Source organism: Asterias rubens, chromosome 16 (assembly GCF_902459465.1).
Source record: "Asterias rubens chromosome 16, eAstRub1.3, whole genome shotgun sequence".
Lineage (NCBI taxonomy): Eukaryota > Metazoa > Echinodermata > Asteroidea > Forcipulatida > Asteriidae > Asterias > Asterias rubens.
The window spans coordinates 6132090-6151537 of NC_047077.1; the positions used below are offsets into that span (position 1 = coordinate 6132090).

The 19448-nt window shown below is 37.9% G+C and overlaps 1 protein-coding gene across 1 annotated transcript; it reads left to right on the forward strand.

The window, feature by feature from the left end:
* Positions 1-5893: 5893 nt before the first annotated feature.
* On the forward strand, positions 5894-18056 carry LOC117301057 (fibrillin-2-like). Its single transcript, XM_033784940.1, has 14 exons — positions 5894-5927; positions 6874-6966; positions 8010-8132; positions 8289-8546; positions 9387-9509; positions 10041-10175; positions 11070-11384; positions 11996-12130; positions 13198-13329; positions 13778-13924; positions 14629-14934; positions 15167-15475; positions 17122-17415; positions 17905-18056. Exons 1-14 carry the CDS (start codon positions 5894-5896, stop codon positions 18054-18056), a joined length of 2556 nt encoding a protein of 851 aa, XP_033640831.1.
* The last annotated feature ends 1392 nt before the right edge of the window (positions 18057-19448 follow it).

Here is a 19448-nt window from a genome sequence, read left to right on the forward strand (position 1 = left end):
AAATGATTCTAACTAGCGGGATGCCTCGCTAGATGATGAAGCTCCTTTACACAAATGTTTTGAAATGTAATGTGGGTGTTTACCGCCTCTCTTAATATTTATGCATGACATCATAATTCTACCCCAAAATGATCGGCTATGGCGCACGTCCGCCACTACTTGCAGTGGCTGCGCCCATAGCTCCATTTTGGGTTAGATTGACGACGTACTAATATGCATACATATTAAGAGAGGCGTATTCGGAGAGACAGAGGTTATAATCACTTTGTATATAGTTGGATTGGGAATTGTATTTAAAATGAATGAGGATCTTAAGCTCCAAAGATTCATAACATTAATTTATAATATTCTATACTTTTATTATTTGGATTGTTTTTTCTTTGAGTCTTTCTTTGTTTTTTTCTCCTTTTATTTATGTCTCCATTTTTTTTATCTGTGTTTTGCCATTTGTTTCTTTTTGTCCATGCCCTTTAAACTTCTTTTAAGTGTGACTATTTCCTTGTTTGGTGTATAGTTTGGTAATTCCCCATAAGGGAGCGAATTATTGATTTAATGTATGTTTCCTGGTATCGATGTTAAAGTTAAGTTGTGGATGTAGTGTTGTAGGCCCATATTATTATTATTATTATTTTTTGTTTTGTCTCTTCATTTCGTTCTTTTTGTAAACTGTTGATTAGTGTAAGAAAGATGGTAGTGTTAGGGTGTAATTTGTTGTCACAAGATAGTTGTTCATTTGTGTATTTACCTTTTTGGATATTATTATGCTAAAGATTGAAATATGAAGTACATTATAATATAAAGGATACAAACATAAAGAGGCGTATGAGACCATGTCAATCTATCCTGAATGAATACAAAGTAAACTTATTATCCGCATAAAAAAAAGTGGATTATTTTGTCCCCGACTTTTGAGCATAGTTTTAATTCAATCAGCTCTGTTATTGTTATTGTAGTTATTATGTTAACCCAACTGCACAAGTATTTTCCCGCTAAGCCGAATGTAATGGTAATTACCTAGTCGACTAAAATAGTAACGCACTGCTATGCACACTTATTGTATTGTACTGAGCGCATATAATTCACGTGCTCGCGGATAATAGTCAAGTGTCTCCACATTGCCTACCAATCAGGAGGTCTTTGTCAAAGAGCAAATCCGACAAAAAACATTTTTATAACCTGATGAATTTGGCATTAGTGGTATTTTGGTTCCCTTCTCAACAAGTCAGGTACCTCCACGCTAAAATCCATAGTCACCGTCAATAGCCGCGCCGAGTTACTCGACCAATGGCTCGTAAGAGGCTGGTATAATATCCTCCTCAACAATAATCATCGGTACTAAATAATATATGTTACATATGTGTGAGTAACTCACTCAAGTCACCCATGTAGGCCTATACCCAACTTTCCAGCATTTTTTAAACGCATCAAACAGCAACCCACTGTTGCTAATAACTTTATTTGTTCAATTTAACCCTGTATCATTGGTGGTACAGTCCATATGCCATCCCCACACACAGAACGTATACACGCAGAAATTGCACCATTTTCAAGAAGAAAGTGAATACATTACTGATTCTTTTCATATATAGGTTCTGCCAGTTAAACCTCAAAAGAGCACATGAAATTACCGTTTAAGAATACATTGTAGTATGCTTTGAGAGTTACGAACTTTGTGAAACATCAACGGCTGTTTTGAAGCTGTAAACGAACATTCTATTGGTCAAAGTTCTGAAGCAACAAAATTGTTAGAACTTAAAGCAGTTTGGTCAGGACTCGGGATGTACATTTTGCCCCAAATCCGTTTTGTATTGAGCAATCGGCCGTCGGGTTTTGTTAACAAAAGAGCCCTATGTGCGGCTGAATCGGGTACTACATTTTTACGAATGTCTCCATACAAAATTTACAAACTGGACGTACAAACCCTCAAAATAACAAGGCAAATGTTTTCTTAAAGTCAAATAAGTGAGAGGATGTAGGAGTAGTTTTTAAAGACCAATAAAATTACCGTTTCTCTTTAGTTTGTAAAGGGTTCCAGAGAACATGTAAAGTCGGATGTTTTATCAGGGGACTTCGTCACGCGGGGCGCGCGCCCCGGCGGGTGTTTGCCATAAAGTTTACATGACAATTAATTAATATGAGAATAAACTAAAAATTAATGAAGCCGACGCTCTGTTACTCCCCAAAAGCGGTGGTAAAAACAGTAGATTAGATATCTGTTGCACAGCGTGTTCCGAGAACTCGCTTTATTTGGTGCTCCGACAGCTTTGTATATGCGTCGTTGGGCGTATACGCTCGATAAATCACGATGGATGGGGCCTAAGATTCTAAAATCGTGTGAACGATTGGAAACAAAGCAACAAATCATTCAACATATTATAGCAACCAATCATTAAATGTATTTATTTTCAACACAGTTTTGCAGAAATGACTTTGTCGTTCAAGTGTTCCGACACCGTCCACACCAACTGGCGCATTTTTTGTTAATCGGCTTTACCAGAACTTCTTTATTTTCAGTCAGATAAACTCCGCGGCTATAGTGGCTGTAATTATGAGTTTGAGGAGGGTACCACTTTCATACAAGCCTTTTTTTGTCGGATAATTATCTCATCTGCTATTAGCAACGGTGATTATTGTTGAGGGGGAGACCAGACGCTATACGATCGAGCCTCGAGTAAATCCACAGCTACGGTGACTATGGATTTGTTGCTGAGGGAACCAAATACCACTGCTGATTCCAAATCCATCGTGTTATATTGTCCGATTGGCTCTATGACAAAGACCGCCACGGCAATATTTGAATTTTACCATTGTGCTCAACACAATAAAATAAGTGTGTCATTATAGCAGTATACGTGCTATATTTTTAGTCGACTAGGTATTTACCCTGACAGTCATCTTAGCGGGGAAATACTCAGTGCAGTGAATAAAATTGATATAATTACAAAAGCCGATTGAATAAATGGATAATGCGTTGGCCCGCTCGATAAACACTAAAATATCACGAAAAACCCTACATATCATGCCAAGTACCATCATTGCCAAGTACACCCTTCCCCAATATTAAAGCTCCATTCCAGAAACAAACACCAAGTCCTTTAGTTGGAGAACGCAAGAGAGACGGTTAGGAGGGGAGGCGACGTTTCACAACTATGTTGTGCACGCTCAACAATTTATCAACACACAACATTAATGACAATATTTCATACCGATTATAAAAAACATTTATAATCCAATCCTACGAAATTATTATTACCTGTAAAAATACTTCCCTTACCCCCACATTACCTTTCACAACAATTGTATAATTATACTAGAACCCTCCTCATCTAGCGGGGTGCCGCGCTAAGCGCGGCATCCTGCTAGTCAATTTTATCAGTTACTTCCCGTCCGTACAGTGCGTGCAGAAATAAAAGTGAGTAGGACTTGTATTATTATGTTATCTCTAAATGGGAGTATTGGGAGAAATTTCTTTGGGGCTTATAACGCAGTCACATGCTGGCCTCTGCATGGGAAAGTTTGTTATACCAGTTACTATATGGTACTTCTGATGGAGTAGTTTTACCGTCGTAGAAGTTCGTGAGCTGAAACAAGGCTGCTACTCCTCGATCTCCGAACACTTGCCTGGAGAAGATTGCGGGGTGACCTCATTCAAGTTTCAAAGTGATGCATGGGTTCCAGGATTTGACATGTCAAGAAATGTAAAGGGTCTAAGGGGCCATGATCTGAAGATAAACAAGGAACGTAGTACAACCAGAATTCGTCAGAACAACTTCACACAGAGAGTCTGTAATGTTTGGAACAAACTACCAGCTCACAGCTGCAGTTGTTCATTCTCTTTCAACCAACATCTTCAAAAATGGCATTGATGAGCACCTCACCAAAAACATTGACATGTACAGTTTTGCAGGATGTTCACCACAGGATATATGGAAATATTAAGTTCATTCTCTTCTGCTCTCACATTTGACTTCGCTACTTCCATTGCATTCAGTACTTTTGCAGTAAGTTTTGTGTGAATATGGATGTTTTATAAGGCTTCATTTAGCCTTCATTATGCAGAGCCCGAATCTACAGGTAAACAGGTAAACAGGAGTACCGGTACTTTAAATTATCAAATTGTTAATTATTTTTGGGGGTTACAAGTGCTGTATTTCTGCTATGTAATAGGGCCTAATAATTATCCAGTTGCTCTCAAAGTGTACATGCCAATTAATGTTCCAGTTATTATTTGGTGTCCCTAAAATCGTGGCAAATCTTTTACCTCTCTGTGCGCGATGTAAACAGTCCCTAGATAAAAATTGTGTGGTTTTATTTGCCAAGCAAAGACTCTTTGAAAGATTCTCCTCTCCCTTGACCAAAACATAGAAACACGTAAGACTCCACTGGTTATTTGCACTTGTACATGTAAATGCAAAAAGTTTGGTATTTTAGGCATTTCTACAAGGTACAAAATATGTCGTAATGTTGAGGCCATATATACAAATATTTGCCCACCGAAAAAGTTTCATCAAACACTAAAAACTTCAATTCACAATTCATGATGATCAAATCATGTGACTGAATATTTTGCTGAGCATTCTTCTGGACAAAAGAAAATTGGGGGGGGGGGAATCCCTGTTTGCTTGAAATTTTTTTGAAGCTTTTTAAAGACTAATTCTTCAACACGTTATTCTACCACAAAACAGACTGATGAGAGACTTAAAATAAATCAAACTTAACACCTGTGGATATGTTTACACACAATTTTTTAAACATGTTCTTGTATTTTCTTTAATGACAAATAATATAATATAATAAAAACCACCAAGGAAACTGAATGGGTAAAGTTTAGAGATACAATTCATTCATAACTTGTTTCAAGTTGTTCTCTTTTGATGCAGCAAAATGTTTTGGCGAATTGAATTGCCCTAACGGAGGGACCTGTGAAAGGACCGACTATTGCAGCGGTTGTAATGTAGGTTACGGACCCCCAAGATGTGGTCGTAAGTATTGTGTAGGATTCAGCTTTAATAGATCAATTTTTGTAATGTTTAGAACCTTTCATTCTTGTTATGACTGGACCATCCACACAGCTGCATCATGCCATGTTTCTCCAGAATGTCATGGTAACACCATGTGTGTATCTACTTGCCAGGTAGAGTTGTTCTTAGGGAACTGTCTTGCTTTATTCTACTGCCGCAGAGTAGATAGTCGGAGATCTAAACTTCATCAAATCTAAACAAGTTATTAAAACCAGACTGCAAGACTAAACGTTTGTAACTCTTATCTTAATGCCTAGAAAACTAATGACATCATATGTTCCTATAATATCTGCCGCAGAGTTTCTTTCAAAATTTGAGAGACTACTTCGTTCTGAAAAGAACTGTCTTGTACAAATGTACAGGTCTATAATTACGGTTTTTTTGGTGGGTGCAAATAAAAAGTAATGATGTCATCTTAACTTTATTCGAAAAGGTTAAGGTTAAGTTTAGTCATAATTTCAACAAAGCCTTCCACAATGTTTTTGTTTTAAATTCACATGTGCTTGTTTAAAATTGTTCAGTTCAACTCGGAGTTATAGCAATCAAATCGGAATTGTCAATTCGAAAGCTTAAAGTATTAGTGCCGTCATATAATTGTTTGGGTCTTGGTATGATGTTTTTGGGTCATGCAAGCATCGTGACACTTTAATATTGAGTCCTGAGTTGCTGCCAAAAAAAACCAACGGGTCGCTAAAAAGATAGTTAGTGTCCTCTACCGTTTACGAGTGTGGGGGACTCGGACATATTTTTCAAATTAAGTAATGCACCTATACTCTATAACTCTTTATCTTTGAACAAAGCCCTGTGTTTCGGGAGTACGAATTGTCTACATGGAGGTTCGTGTGTCCGTCCTAATTACTGCGACAACTGCAATGGAGGCTACGTACCACCTAGATGTAATCGTAAGTTAGTTATGTTAATCGATAGGTTGATATTTGAGACTGAAAAGTGCTTTATACTGACATTGTGTGAAAGAAGTAATTTTCCACATTTGATTTTGAGACTTCGGAATTAGATACTGAGGTCCCGAAATCAAGCATCTGATAGCACACAACTTTTTGCGACAAAGGTGTGTTTTTTTTCTTCCATTATTATCTCGCAACTTTGACGACCAATTAAGTTCAAATTTTCACAGGTTTGTTAATTTTTGGCATATGTTGAGATATACCAAGTGATAAGACTGGTCTTTGACAAAAGACCGCTTGCGCTGCCAATGTTTACATGTGGTCACGTGGACCTATAGTGGGTATAGAAAAACACAGCTACATGGGTAGACTCGTACCGATGGACTATAATTGGCTGTATTTTCAATAAATAACACTTTTAACTAAAAACAGAGCCCTTTTTATAAAGTTAGATAATGTGACATTGATTTAAATCACATGTAAGCTGTTTGATGTTCCCAGTATTCTAATACAAAAGAGGTTTCTTTTGAAAGTATGGTTAGATTACGTAAATTACGGAGGTTTGAACGAGCTAGCGCGCGGTGGATTTTGCGTTGTTGATGGCGTGAAGTTGGGCTGTGATGGAGGAGATCGCGAAGTTGTACAATGAGAGCACAACAACTTTAAGAGAAAGGCTGCTTGCCCATTCAGACCTACCCAGAATTGGGAGCAATTATTAGTTGCCAGGATATACAGAGTTGAAGTTGAAGAAAGGCTAGTTTCTTTGATTGTGATAATAAGTATGAGACAGCTAACCAGGTTCAGTGGAAGACGTGTATTTGGAAATCCAGGGGGATACCAATTATCACTTCCTTCCAATGAAATTATTCCTTGCTCCATAAAAAATTTGTTTTATAGAAAATTTCAAGGGACTAAAATGCCTCCGATGTTTTCTTTATGATTTAAAGCTGTGTGTAATCCTTCATGTCTGAATGGAGGGACGTGCATTGCTCCTAACCAGTGTCGCTGCCGGACAGGCTACAGTACTCCACGATGTGCAGGTAAGAATGGCTCTTTCCTTCTCTTTTCCCATTGAAACAAAATATAAAATCAGCTTTTAAAAAAACACTAAAATATGCCATACTTCAACCCTAAATCCCTCTTTTTAACTGTAAGAGAGACGGCTGGAATATTAAAGATCTCACTGACAAAACTGGCCTGTTTAATACACAAATACCATTTATTGATACCAATACACGAGTATCCATGGTTGGCCCTGACAGAGTGTTTTAGGTGTTTGTGCAAATGTTCCCCTGTTTAACCAGCTGTGTCAATTTATATGGTTTTTTTTTAACATTGAGGATACGTTTTTGTATGAGTTAAGTTTCAACAGTAACATACCAGCAGTACAGCTGTAACAGGTCCAGATCTAGCTCAGTTGTTTATTAAGTTAGTTTAGTGCTCGAAGGAGACTCTGTTTCAAAGTCGTTCGGAGTGATAGCGAAAGGGCTCTCTCACAACTATTTCACGACTGGGCTTCCCAAGACCCATGAGGGCTGCTCACAGCTAGTTGCATCCCTCGTAAAGGGAGTGCTTGCTCTCTCTCGCGCGAGATAGTAACAAGAGAGCCAATTTACTATTACTTATTTTTGTGACTTTCATTTCATTTTGAGCTTACCCAAAACTGTGGTGGCCAAGAAGGGACATCAAACATCGCAAATATCTTTGCATTTGCTGTATTTCTTGTGTTCATAATTGCTTGGTATGAATTCCATTAATCTGGACTTATTTTAGCATAAAACTTGGATTAGACAAGAAAAGAACACACACCGTTGGCAGTGTGCTGTCGTCATGAATCTTTTTTTGAACATAAATAAGGTGGAAAGACAACTAAATTGTTTCATGAAACTTCTGCCTGGGCAAGATTATTATAAACTTCTCAATCTTCAACTTAACATCATATTTAAGTATGAAACAACATCAACCTAATTCTTAATCCAGCAACTCTTCCACCGTCCATAAATCTTATAATGGGACAAAGACAGCAGTAGCCATTAAATACATTTATTAATATTGTTGTTATGATTTGTCATTTATTTATTAGATCTTGATGAGTGTACTGAAGGTCCAAATACATGTGACATGAATGCAGATTGCACCAACACAGAAGGCAGTTATAGTTGCGCATGTAAAGCTGGCTACTGGGGAGATGGAAGAACGTGTACAGGTACAACACATCTTCAGCACAATGAAATTGGCCCTTGCTAGCCAACTTTTGGAGCTACAACTCGATTGAGTTGTCAATAATGAATAAATTTTTATTCTGTTGTGGGAAGTTTGAAAGTTAATTATTGCCAATTTGAATTTTAATCTATCTGTTTAGATATCGAGCCGCCACAATTTCAAGCTGGAACTTGTCCGTCAGATATGGATGTAGTTGCAGGAGCTGGGATGGCATACAGAATGGTGACTTGGACTAATCCATCAGCTACTGATAATACCGGTGTTGCTCCAACTATTGTATGTACACCACAGTCTGGCAGTGACTTTATGATTGGTACTCAAGATGTCACATGTACAGCTACTGATGCAGCTGGGAATCAGGCTACACCAAGCTGCACTTTTGAAGTCGCAATAACAGGTTTAAATTTGATTTATATTTTTGTTTCCGTGACGGATACTTGTTGGAGGTCTGACTACCATCGATCTCTTCATCTCTTCTAGTAATGTTTTTTGCCCTCTTGTCTATTTGTCTGTCTGTCTGTCTGTCTGTCTGTAAATGTTTTTGTCTTTTGTGTCCGTTGATTGTCTTGTCGTGTATGGTGTTCCCAAATCAAGCAAACCCTTACCTGGGATTGCCTCCACTTCACTTAAGCCCGGTTCATACTTCCTGCGAATGCGAATGCGAATGCGAAGCGAATCTTGACGTCACAAATTCGCAACGAACAATTCGCAGCGGTTGAACTCTGTTCTACTCCCTTGCGAATAATCGCTGCGAAAGGAGGGTGTGACGTCAAATTCACGTCAAATTCGCTTTGCATTCGCGTTCGCATGAAGTATGAACCGGGCTTTAGTGTATGTACCCTTTTCTATATACAGTATCATTAGTATATCATAATTTTTTATGATACTTGCACACATGTGAAATGGAAATTCTTGTTGTTGAATTGAATTGAATTGATCTCCCTGTCATTGTACCCCCACTTCTTACAACCATTATGGTTTGATCACCTCTCATTTGATCACCTCTCATGTCATCCATTTTATTTCCAGCCAATCCAGCCATACCTTGTCTTCTTTCATGCAAGTCTTCATTTTTTAAATTTAAATCTCTAATAATATTTGACATTTCCACATTTTTTTAGCATAACGTCGGGTCTGTTGATTTATCCCAAATGTTCACACAAAATTCAACTGTGATACTAAACATTTCTAAGAGTATTTGGGCTTGACGGAATTATGATATTTAAATTTGTAATAGATTATAACGAATGTGCTGATAATCCAAGTGTCTGTGACATGAATGCTGACTGCACCAACACACCAGGCAGCCATACGTGCACATGTAGAGCTGGCTACACTGGAGATGGAATCACATGTACAGGTAGAGCCAACTCTCAACTCTTAACTTAATAAATATGGGATGCAAATTTAACATTTTTACAAATTTAACATGTACTTTATAAACTGAAAGCTACAAGAGGATGTGCACATATGTATAAAGATATAATTTGAAAGGCTGAGAATGGTGCTTTCTTGTCATATGACGCAGTATCAGCTCTCCTGTATGTCATTTTTTCATCCCCACCACAAACGCCGTTTAGTTTTTATTTATGTGCATCTGCATGACCAGTTCTCAGTTTGGAATGTAGCTTAATAATATTGCATATTCTTTTTGGACTACTTATCAATAGGTTTCATATTATTTTCGCATTGACATGCATGAACGAGTCGATCGACTTTAAATACCCCTCAAGTTCAATATCGTTCGACTTTGTATCTGTTTTCAAGCTTGATTGAATGAATATTTTAAATATTCTAATGCTTCTTACCTGTATGCACAATAGTACATACTACCTATAATTAAGTATGATTTACAGATTTAAACATGAATTATTTTGTTGACGCCTTGCAGAATGTGTTGATGGGAAATATGGACTGAATTGTGCCTCAGAATGTTCCTGTGTATCACGTGGTACATGTAACAAAGTGACTGGTCAATGTACATGTGATCCTATACCTGGTTTTGAGCACGCTGTATGTGACAAAGGTAAATATAGCTTTGTTTGGTACGCTTTGACTCTGTGGATCATTGAAGAATTGAGAGACTTCATGATTGGTTTGTAAATTATTTTCTCATAACTGATCCTTGGTTGCGCTCAACGTGTTGCTCTCAGATGAAGAAATTTTTTCATGCGCATTACTCTCCAACTACATCGCTCCAACGGCATGGAACAAACTTTGTTGTTTTTTGCCCATGCACACAATACCCAACAAGCCAAGCCTAGCCACCTAAACCACAAACTCAGAACACAACGTCATTGCAACCTGGCCTAAGCCACACAGAACCAACAACCAACAACCGAGCCAGTTATTGGTAACGACCGCCAAAACACACTACAAGCTACACTCCGCAGTGCATTTTGAGGAAAATTTCCACTCCTTGCTGGCCGCCATGTTAAACCTCGCGAATGCAAGAGCATACTCTTGGTTTGAGTGGGAGTACACTCTTGCTTACTCGCGTGTCATATTCCAGCTGTTCGTGTGCATAGGAGTATACTCTCGTTAACACGAGTAACACACTCGAACGCAACTTGTGTCACTCACATCCTGCCCCAAGGCACTGTATGTAGATATGAATGCACACAATGAAGGCTATCTTTGAAATTGTCATTATGGTATTTCAATTATGTTACACAAAATGATGTAAATCGGCTAGACCATTAGACCACTCACGGATGCAATAAACCAATAGGATATAGGTTCTTAGTGTTCGGGAGGGTATATTCATAACCATGTATCGCCTTGCAGTAAACAAGTGTGTTTAAACAAAGAAAATAACAAATTGGTGACGTTAGTACAGAAGAGCAAGGGTTATAATAGGAAGCTTAATGATGAAAGCAATAATGATACTTTAATGAAGTGTTAAATGATTGTTTTCTAGTTGACTTTCACGTGTCATTGACACGAGCTGATGGTTTGACCGCACCTGTTCATGACACTCAAGCCATCGATGATGTGGAACTCATCTGCACTGTGAATGTATTACCAGCGGACCTGGTTGGCTCTGTATTAATAAGATACCCAGATGGGATTGAATACCCAACCACACTTGATTCCAATCAACACGTCTATAGAAAGACAGTTATGGATGTACATCCAAGAGATAGCGGTGGCTACACCTGTTTCACCAAAATCCAGCCTCGACCATCTGATTCCATCGTAGATAAAAGAAGTGTTTACAGTCTCTCCATTGTAGGTGAGTCTTTAGGAACGAACACAGTAGGATTCAATGTACCTTGTCCCAACCAAGCAGAATTACATGAACACTTGACTTTGTTTCAAATTGTTTTATTCCTTTGTAACACTGGGAGTAGAAACCATTCATTTTGATGTTACTTTTTCCATAAATCCGTTCTCTTAGCATACTAGCTACTTTGGGTCTGGAATCATTACATACCAGAAGAATCAAGCTTTGTACTCATTTTGTATTAAAATCATACAACTCAAATAAATTTAATGAACTGTTTCTCTGAATCTTAGATCTAATAGAACTCTCAATGAAGTTTTATGTAAAACTTCTCTCTTTAATAACCAGTAATACTTCCTGGTCCTTGCTGTATGCTTTAACAGACTTGTCCTCCATGGTCAGTGTTCTTCTTTCTGTGCAATATTTATATGTGCTTTGTGCATTTCTTGATTTCCTAAATGCCTCTCTGTTTAATTTTTAACGGTTTACTTTAAATAAACTAATTGTATTCATTTTTAATTTTAATATATTGTTTGTAATTCAGCCAGTAGGCTGCCATGAGCAGTTTTTTTTATTAAACCATAATAATAATACTAATAATAATATGATTAACATTGCAGATCTGAACGAGTGTGCAACAAACATGTACCAATGTGATGTCTATGCCAACTGTGTTAATGAGAATATGGACGGAGGATACAGATGTGAGTGCATTGCAGGCTACAGATTTGCTGCCGATGGGGTCACTTGTGAAGGTTAGTCCCGAGTTTGTTAGAGTAGGCCCTCTGTTGGTTACATAGAGTTATTTGGAAGTGAAGTGTTGTGGCCGAGCGGTTAAGATCACCGAATTCAAACTCTGGTGTTTCTGATCAGCAGAGTGTGGGTTCGAATCCCCAGCTTTGACACTTGCGTCCTTAAGCAAGACACTTAACCATTGCTCCGTCCTTCGGATGGGACGTAAAGCCGTTGGTCCCATGTGTTGTGTAACGCATGTAAAGAACCCAGTGCACTTATCGAAAAGAGGAGGGGTTCGCCCCGGTGTTCCTGGCTGTGGCTGCTGTATGCGCTGTAGCACCTTGTAAACCCTTATCATGGTAAAAAAATTGCAGGAGAATCAAACATTACATGAGTGAATTGTGTGCAATGAGAGCATACAACACAGTGGCAAAGGTAAAGAACAATGGCACTGCCTTTTTTTACAAAAATGTTGCTTCACTATTCCCATCGGCCCATGGTAGAGGAATGTAAATCAATTTACCTAGTACCAGCGCAGTAACAACCTCATACCCATGCTCTGCTCATATACCCAGGCCCATTTATAATATCATACAGAGTGCTGGAATGGCCAACTTTTGGAATGATAAATGTGATGTGTGCTATCCAGGTATACATCACTTTTCATGTTTCTCGGTCCTGACCCATTTAATCTGTTACCGTGGTCTAACAATGCTTTTTGTTCTTGAAAGACTATAATCACAAAATAAGAGTTAAAGACAGTGGACACTATTGGTAATTACTCAAAATAATTATTAGCATAAAACCTTACTTGGTAACGAGTAATAGGGAGAGGTTGATGGTATAAAACATTGTGAGAAACGGCTCCCTCTGAAGTGACGTAGTTTTCGAGAAAGAAGTAATTTTCCACGAATTTGATTTTGAGACCTTAGATTTAGATATGTTGAGATACGGCAATTGAAAAGACTGGTCTTTGACTATTACCAATAGAGTCCAATGTTTTAAGTTTGATTCAAGTGAATCTGTATTTTATAGATCATGACTGAGTGAAGGTGGGTTATATTCTGTGGATGATTATCATTTACAGATATTGATGAATGTACAGACGTTACAGTGATGCACAACTGTGTCTTGAATGCTGATTGTAGATCTGTACTTGGAAGTTTTATCTGTACGTGTAAACATGGCTTCTTTGGAACTGGAGACGTTTCTTGTCAAGGTAATCAGTATTCTTAAGTATCTGATTATGGGTGTTTTACTTTTTTTAAGTGAGGTATAGCATGAACATGACAGGAAATTGAATGCTTAGTAATCAGTTGTGTCAAACAATTAAACCTGTGTTGTTTTAATGTGTAAATATTGCAAAATCGACCCGATCGTATGTGCATCAGTTTCAAAACGTGCCCAAAAATTGAAGCAATTTGCTTTGCAAAGCGTTCTCTGAAATAAACATTGTTTCTCAATCATGTGTGCACTACAAACATCTTGGCCTAGAGGGCTTCATAAAATAAAAATTAAAATTGACCACAAGGCGCCATTCCAGGGTGAGTCTTAAGAACCTTTATGAAATGATGATTGGTAAATGTGGAATCAAGACTTAGCTCCCCCAGTCACTAAATACCTAGATAAGGTGTAACAATTAAACTACTTATTTTTGTAACTTTCAGTCTGCAATCAGGGTAACTTTGGATTAGCATGTAACGAGGTGTGTACGTGTGTAGCACCAGTACCTGCACTAAATGATGTCGTGTGTAACAATGTTAACGGTAGATGCAGCTGTAATCAAGAATTCCCGGGCAAGGCTTGTGATAAACGTAAGTTATTTATAACTTAGGTAGTGATGTAGAACAATAATATAATCTCTCCAAAAAAAATTAAGCATCATTTGTTGGTTATTTGTTTGTATTGTGTATTGTGTTTGTGTGTTTCCTAAGCGTCATTATTATTTTTTTTCATATGCATTTTGTTTTAAAGACAGTGGACACTATTGGTAATTGTCAAAGACTAGTCTTCACAGTTAGTGTGAACAAAAGCATAAAATAACAAACAGGCCTGTGAAAATTTTTATGAGCTCAATCGGTCATCGAAAGTACAAGATAATAATAAAAAAAATAACACCCTTGTCACACGAAGTTGTGTGCTTTCATCAGATGCTTGATTTCGTGACCTCAAATTCTAAATCTGAGGTCTCACAATAAAATTTGTGGAAAATTACTTCTTTCTTGAAAACTACGTCGCTTCAGAGGGAGCCGTTTCTCACAATGTTTTATACTATTAACCTCTTCCCATTACAAGTTACCACGTAAGGTTTTATGCTAATAACTATTTTGAGTAATTACCAATAGTGTCCACTGCCTTTAAAAGAATTGCTGCCATTCAGTGACTATTAAGTTCAGAAAGGCCGCTTCATATTTAACATAAAATTATTACAAAGGATATGCACAATTGAAGCATACATGCAATTAATACCAGTCTATTTTTAATCATACTGAATGATTACTTTGTTTGTACGGAGTAGGTGATCTCAATGTTATGTTGACACCGGACCCATATCCCGTCTTAGACACACAAGGAGTAGACAACGTAGCATTAATTTGTTCCGTCAACCTCCATTCAAGGGATCTTGATGGGCCAGTTGATATAACTTTCCAAAATGGCACAGAGATACCTGGCACAACATTTAGCAATCCCTCTGAAGGCAGATATGAGCGGACTCTATACAACATCTCTCTGACAGACAGTGCTACATATAGATGCACAGCTACAACCAGGATTAATGGAGTACCTTTGTCGAAACGAGGAGATGTCATCTTAATTGTTCTTGGTAAGTAAGAGATCTATAAATGTTTGCAATCTTTAATAAATCCCATTCCTTCCGACCATGTTGCAATCTAATGCTCCATGCCCACGGCAAACTTGCCAGACTGTCTAGTTGTGATTATTAATTTGGAGCTTAAACGTATTGGCCTTAAATCGATTACTGCCTGTATAAAAAATCTTTACCCAGAATGACTGTTGATTATAAAGAGCAAAGTTTCCATGTTCATCTTTTGTAGCACCTGGACGAATCATTTCGGTAACTGAAAAGGTAGAAGCTGAGTTGGGAGAAACCGTCGTAGTTGACTGCATAGTATATGCAGATCCTGCTCCAACTATCACCTGGTATGATCCTGACTCAGTGGAGATCGTAAACGATGATATGAAATACTCAGTTTCAAGCTCGACTGACCCAGACCAGGGGCGACTTAACAGTTCTTTATCTGTCAAGAATCTGATCAGAAATGACAACGGAAATTACAAGTGTGAGACTCAAAACGATTTAACAGATGAAGTGGACCAAAAGTTTGCAGAAGTTGTCGTCCTAGGTAAGGACAGTTATTGATCAAATTTTAATAATGAATTTAGTGATTGACTGACAATACATTAATGATCAATTTGACTAAATGGAAGCTGTGTGTTGTGACCATCATAGTTAGGAGCATAGATTGGTTTTGTCAACATTTTAAAGACATCAATAAAAGTCACATGTGCAAGTTTCAGCCGAATACTGGCTCTACTTGTCGACTTGTCGTATTTTCAGAAGAATGTTGAATCCTTAAAATTTTAGGTAGGATGTATCTCTGGACGCGGATTTGCCAATGGACACCAACCCTCGGAAATGATTCATACATGTATAATTGACCTTTCTTTCACCCTACAAACACTTGTCCGTATATCGCCCACTTCTTTACACATCACATGGGATGACTGTGCCAAGTAATGTGGTGTTTGTATTGTTTAGACATCCTTTCTTTTTGCCTTCTCCTGTACAAACCTTCTCCCATATGTATACAACATTTCCTTGCGGAGCACCCAGATTTTAAAGGAACACGTTGCCTTGGATTGGACGAGCTGGTCTATAAAAAGCATTTGAAACCGTTTGTTATGAAATGCATATGGTTAGAAAGATGTTTTAAAAGTAGAGTATAATGATCCACACAAGTATCACTCAAAATTGCACGGTTTTCCTTTTACATCGCGAACTAACACAGTTGGCCATTTATGGTAGTCAAAAATTTGACTCCCATAAATGGCCGACCGTGTTAGTCAACGAGGTAAAAAGAAAACCACGCAATTTCGAGGCATATTTGGGTAGGTCATTGGATTCTACTTTTACGTCTTTCTACCCATATGCATTTTATAACAAACGGTTACAGAACGCTTTTCAAAGACCAACTCGACCGATCCAAGGCAACGTGTTTCTTTAAGACTTCTCCCATGGAGACCTTTTCTTTCCCTGCTTTGATTTTGTTTTCATGGTCTTCATAAGGTAGCGAGTATGTAAGTCGACGGGTGTAAGCATGCTAACGTCAAGTCACCTTAAATTTGCACCTAGACTATGTGTAACAACTCTGTGGAACACTGCCTATTACATAGTGCCATATTGTTATTATTATTGGTTTATTAAAAATCAAACGTAGCAGCCAAAAGGCTGAATTGTGTTTGGGTTTACAATATAAAAATACATTCAAACATCAAACACCAGCAAATATACAATAAGAGATTATAAAAATAGAGTAGATTTGAATGTAAAATTAAAAAACTGTAAGAAGATATACAATACAAATGTTTACACAATAAAAACAATTTATCTTCAGGCCAGTAAAATTATTGGTGATTGAGTGATTAGCGCACCATTGTAAGGATAACGTCATTTGAATTTGGTCAAGAGATAAGGACGATGCAAACATCTGCAAAAACAACCAAAAAAAGCTAGACCAGAACTCTCTTGACATGATTTTGAGATAATATCATTGCTTTATTTTACTTACAAAACAGTATCCATTATCTATGATCGGATTTTTGCAGTATTACAAAGTTGGGACCTCTAGTCAATTCTGTCACATGACAGTTGTTCTATTGGTACATTTAGAAGAATGCAGTTTCAGGAATGTATTAAAATGGTTTAACATTATTTTATCAAACTTGATGTTGATTTTTGTTCTGATCGCTCCTATGTTGTAATTTCCAGAGGTTCCAGAGGTAGGCCCAGTGGCTGCCACTCCAGTGAGCTCCGAGGCAATTGATGTGACTTGGATAGTAACATATGATGGTAACCTACCATTCACATGTACAGTGGAGTATAGAGAAGATCCAAGTGGCATATTGATAGAATCTACACCAGGTCCTTCCCAACAGTCTCAGTCGCATCAAATAACTGGATTGGAAGCCTTCACTTTATACTCAATACGGGTTACTTGTAGGAACAGAGTTGGAGATGGAACACCTTCTACACTAATCAACTCAGTTACAACCAAGCAAGCTGGTAAGAACACACATAACCAAAATGATTAACCTCTTATAATTAAATCTAAACAAAAGTACCTTGGGGTGTCATGGTCGAGCGGTTAAGAGCACTGGATTTAAGCTCTGGTGTTTGATCAGCAGAGTGTGGGTTCGAATCCCGGTTGTGACACTTGCTACGTAAAATTGGGGAGGTAGTGCTTTCTGCTCTACCGGCCAGGCTTTGGACTGATGATACCCAAGCCTACATCCGTATGGACTGTAAAAGGGGTAACCCTGTTTCAGCCCTAGAAGTAGGTGGCAACGGCCTCTGGAATAAAAATAATTGTAGCCCACACCTTGAAGTGGCCTTCAGGCCTTGTGTGTCTGGCGACTTGCATAACAAAAATATATATACAAAACTGTTTTACTTTGGTATTGTGTTTGGGGTTACTTTCCACACGGTTGATCAGACAGGGAACAATTTAATGTAAATATTCACTTGCCCGCATTGTTTATATTTAATTTGTAGCCCCCAGTGCGCCTCTAAACCCTGAAGTAACGGCAGTCACTTCAGAGAGCCTTACTGTAGCATGGGAAGAGCCTGAAATGAAGAGAGGAACTATAGCATTCTATCGTGTATCAGTTGAAGGAGTAGTAGAAACCTACCAGAGTAAGTCATAAGTCCTTGCTGGACACTTATTCTGATCACAGTCAGGGCTTGATTTCATAGAGCTGCATTAATTAAGCACAATAAAATTATGCCACTGATGAAGTAAGGTTACAATTTTGGTTTTTCCCCATAAATACTGATATGTGTTCGCATAGTATACTCAGTACTTAGCCGAGTTCTGTGAAAAAAATCACAAGCATCTTGGGTGGGATTCAAACCTACGACTTTTGCAATTCTAGAGCAGTGTCTTGCCAACTAGACCACCGAGATTGCCCATCATCTAGAGGCAGTTCGAATCCTATTTTTTTAACATCAGGTACTGTAAATTAAGGTTACCAGCCAAAATACAATTCCACGTGTACAGTTTGTGACTGGTATCCTGCTTATTTATTAACCAAGCAGAAAACTGGAAAGCAATGTTTGCAATATTTGTTGAAGTATCTCTATTAAATTGGGCCCTCTGGTTCTAAGAAAAAAAATGAGGCGGTTTATTTTGTCAAGTCTAAGATGACTTTGTTTGTTTAAGAATAATATTTTTTCACTTGACACTGAATCTGTAGCTTCAGGTCCTGGTAATCCAGCGCCTCTCTTCCTGCTGGTGTCCGGACTGAATCCCTTCACAAATTACAGCCTTATTGTAACTGCATTCAATGAGGAAGATTTAGTTCTGCTGATGGGAGAGGACTCTGTGAGAATTACCGCGAAAACCGCCGAATTCAGTAAGTATTCACTCAGGAAATTGAGGAGATAAAATTAAAGAGTGAAACAGACAGGAAAAAATTACCTTAAATGTGGAGTTTTAAAAGGAACAATTTGTGTTTCGTTTGAAAACGAACACACATCTCTAATTAATTGTTGTGTCTGTTTGAAATGTATGGATTTGTTCGAATATAAAAGATCCCATTGTAAGTTAGGTTTGTTTTTGATTTGTTAACAGATGAGTGTGTTTCGAATCCTTGTTTGAATGGAGGAACCTGTGTGGATCCATTGAACTCATTCTCCTGCACGTGTAGTCCTGGCTGGACTGGAAGTAATTGTGGAATGAGTAAGTTTGGTCCCAAATACTTTGATGTGATTTCTAAACTGTTTAAAGGCAGTGGACACTATTGGTAATTACTCAAAATAATTATTAGCATAAAACCTAACTTGGTAACGAGTAATGGGGAGAGGATGATAGTATAAAACGTTGTGAGAAACAGCTCCCTCTGAAGTAACGTAGTTTTCGAGAAAGAAGTGATTTTCCACGAATTTGATTTTGAGACCTCAGATTTAGAATTTGAGGTCACGAAATCAAGCATCTGATGAAAGCACACAACTTCGTGTGACAAGGGTGTTATTTTTTTGTACTTTCAATGACCGATTGAGCTCAAATGTTCACTGGTTTGTTATTTTATGCATATGTT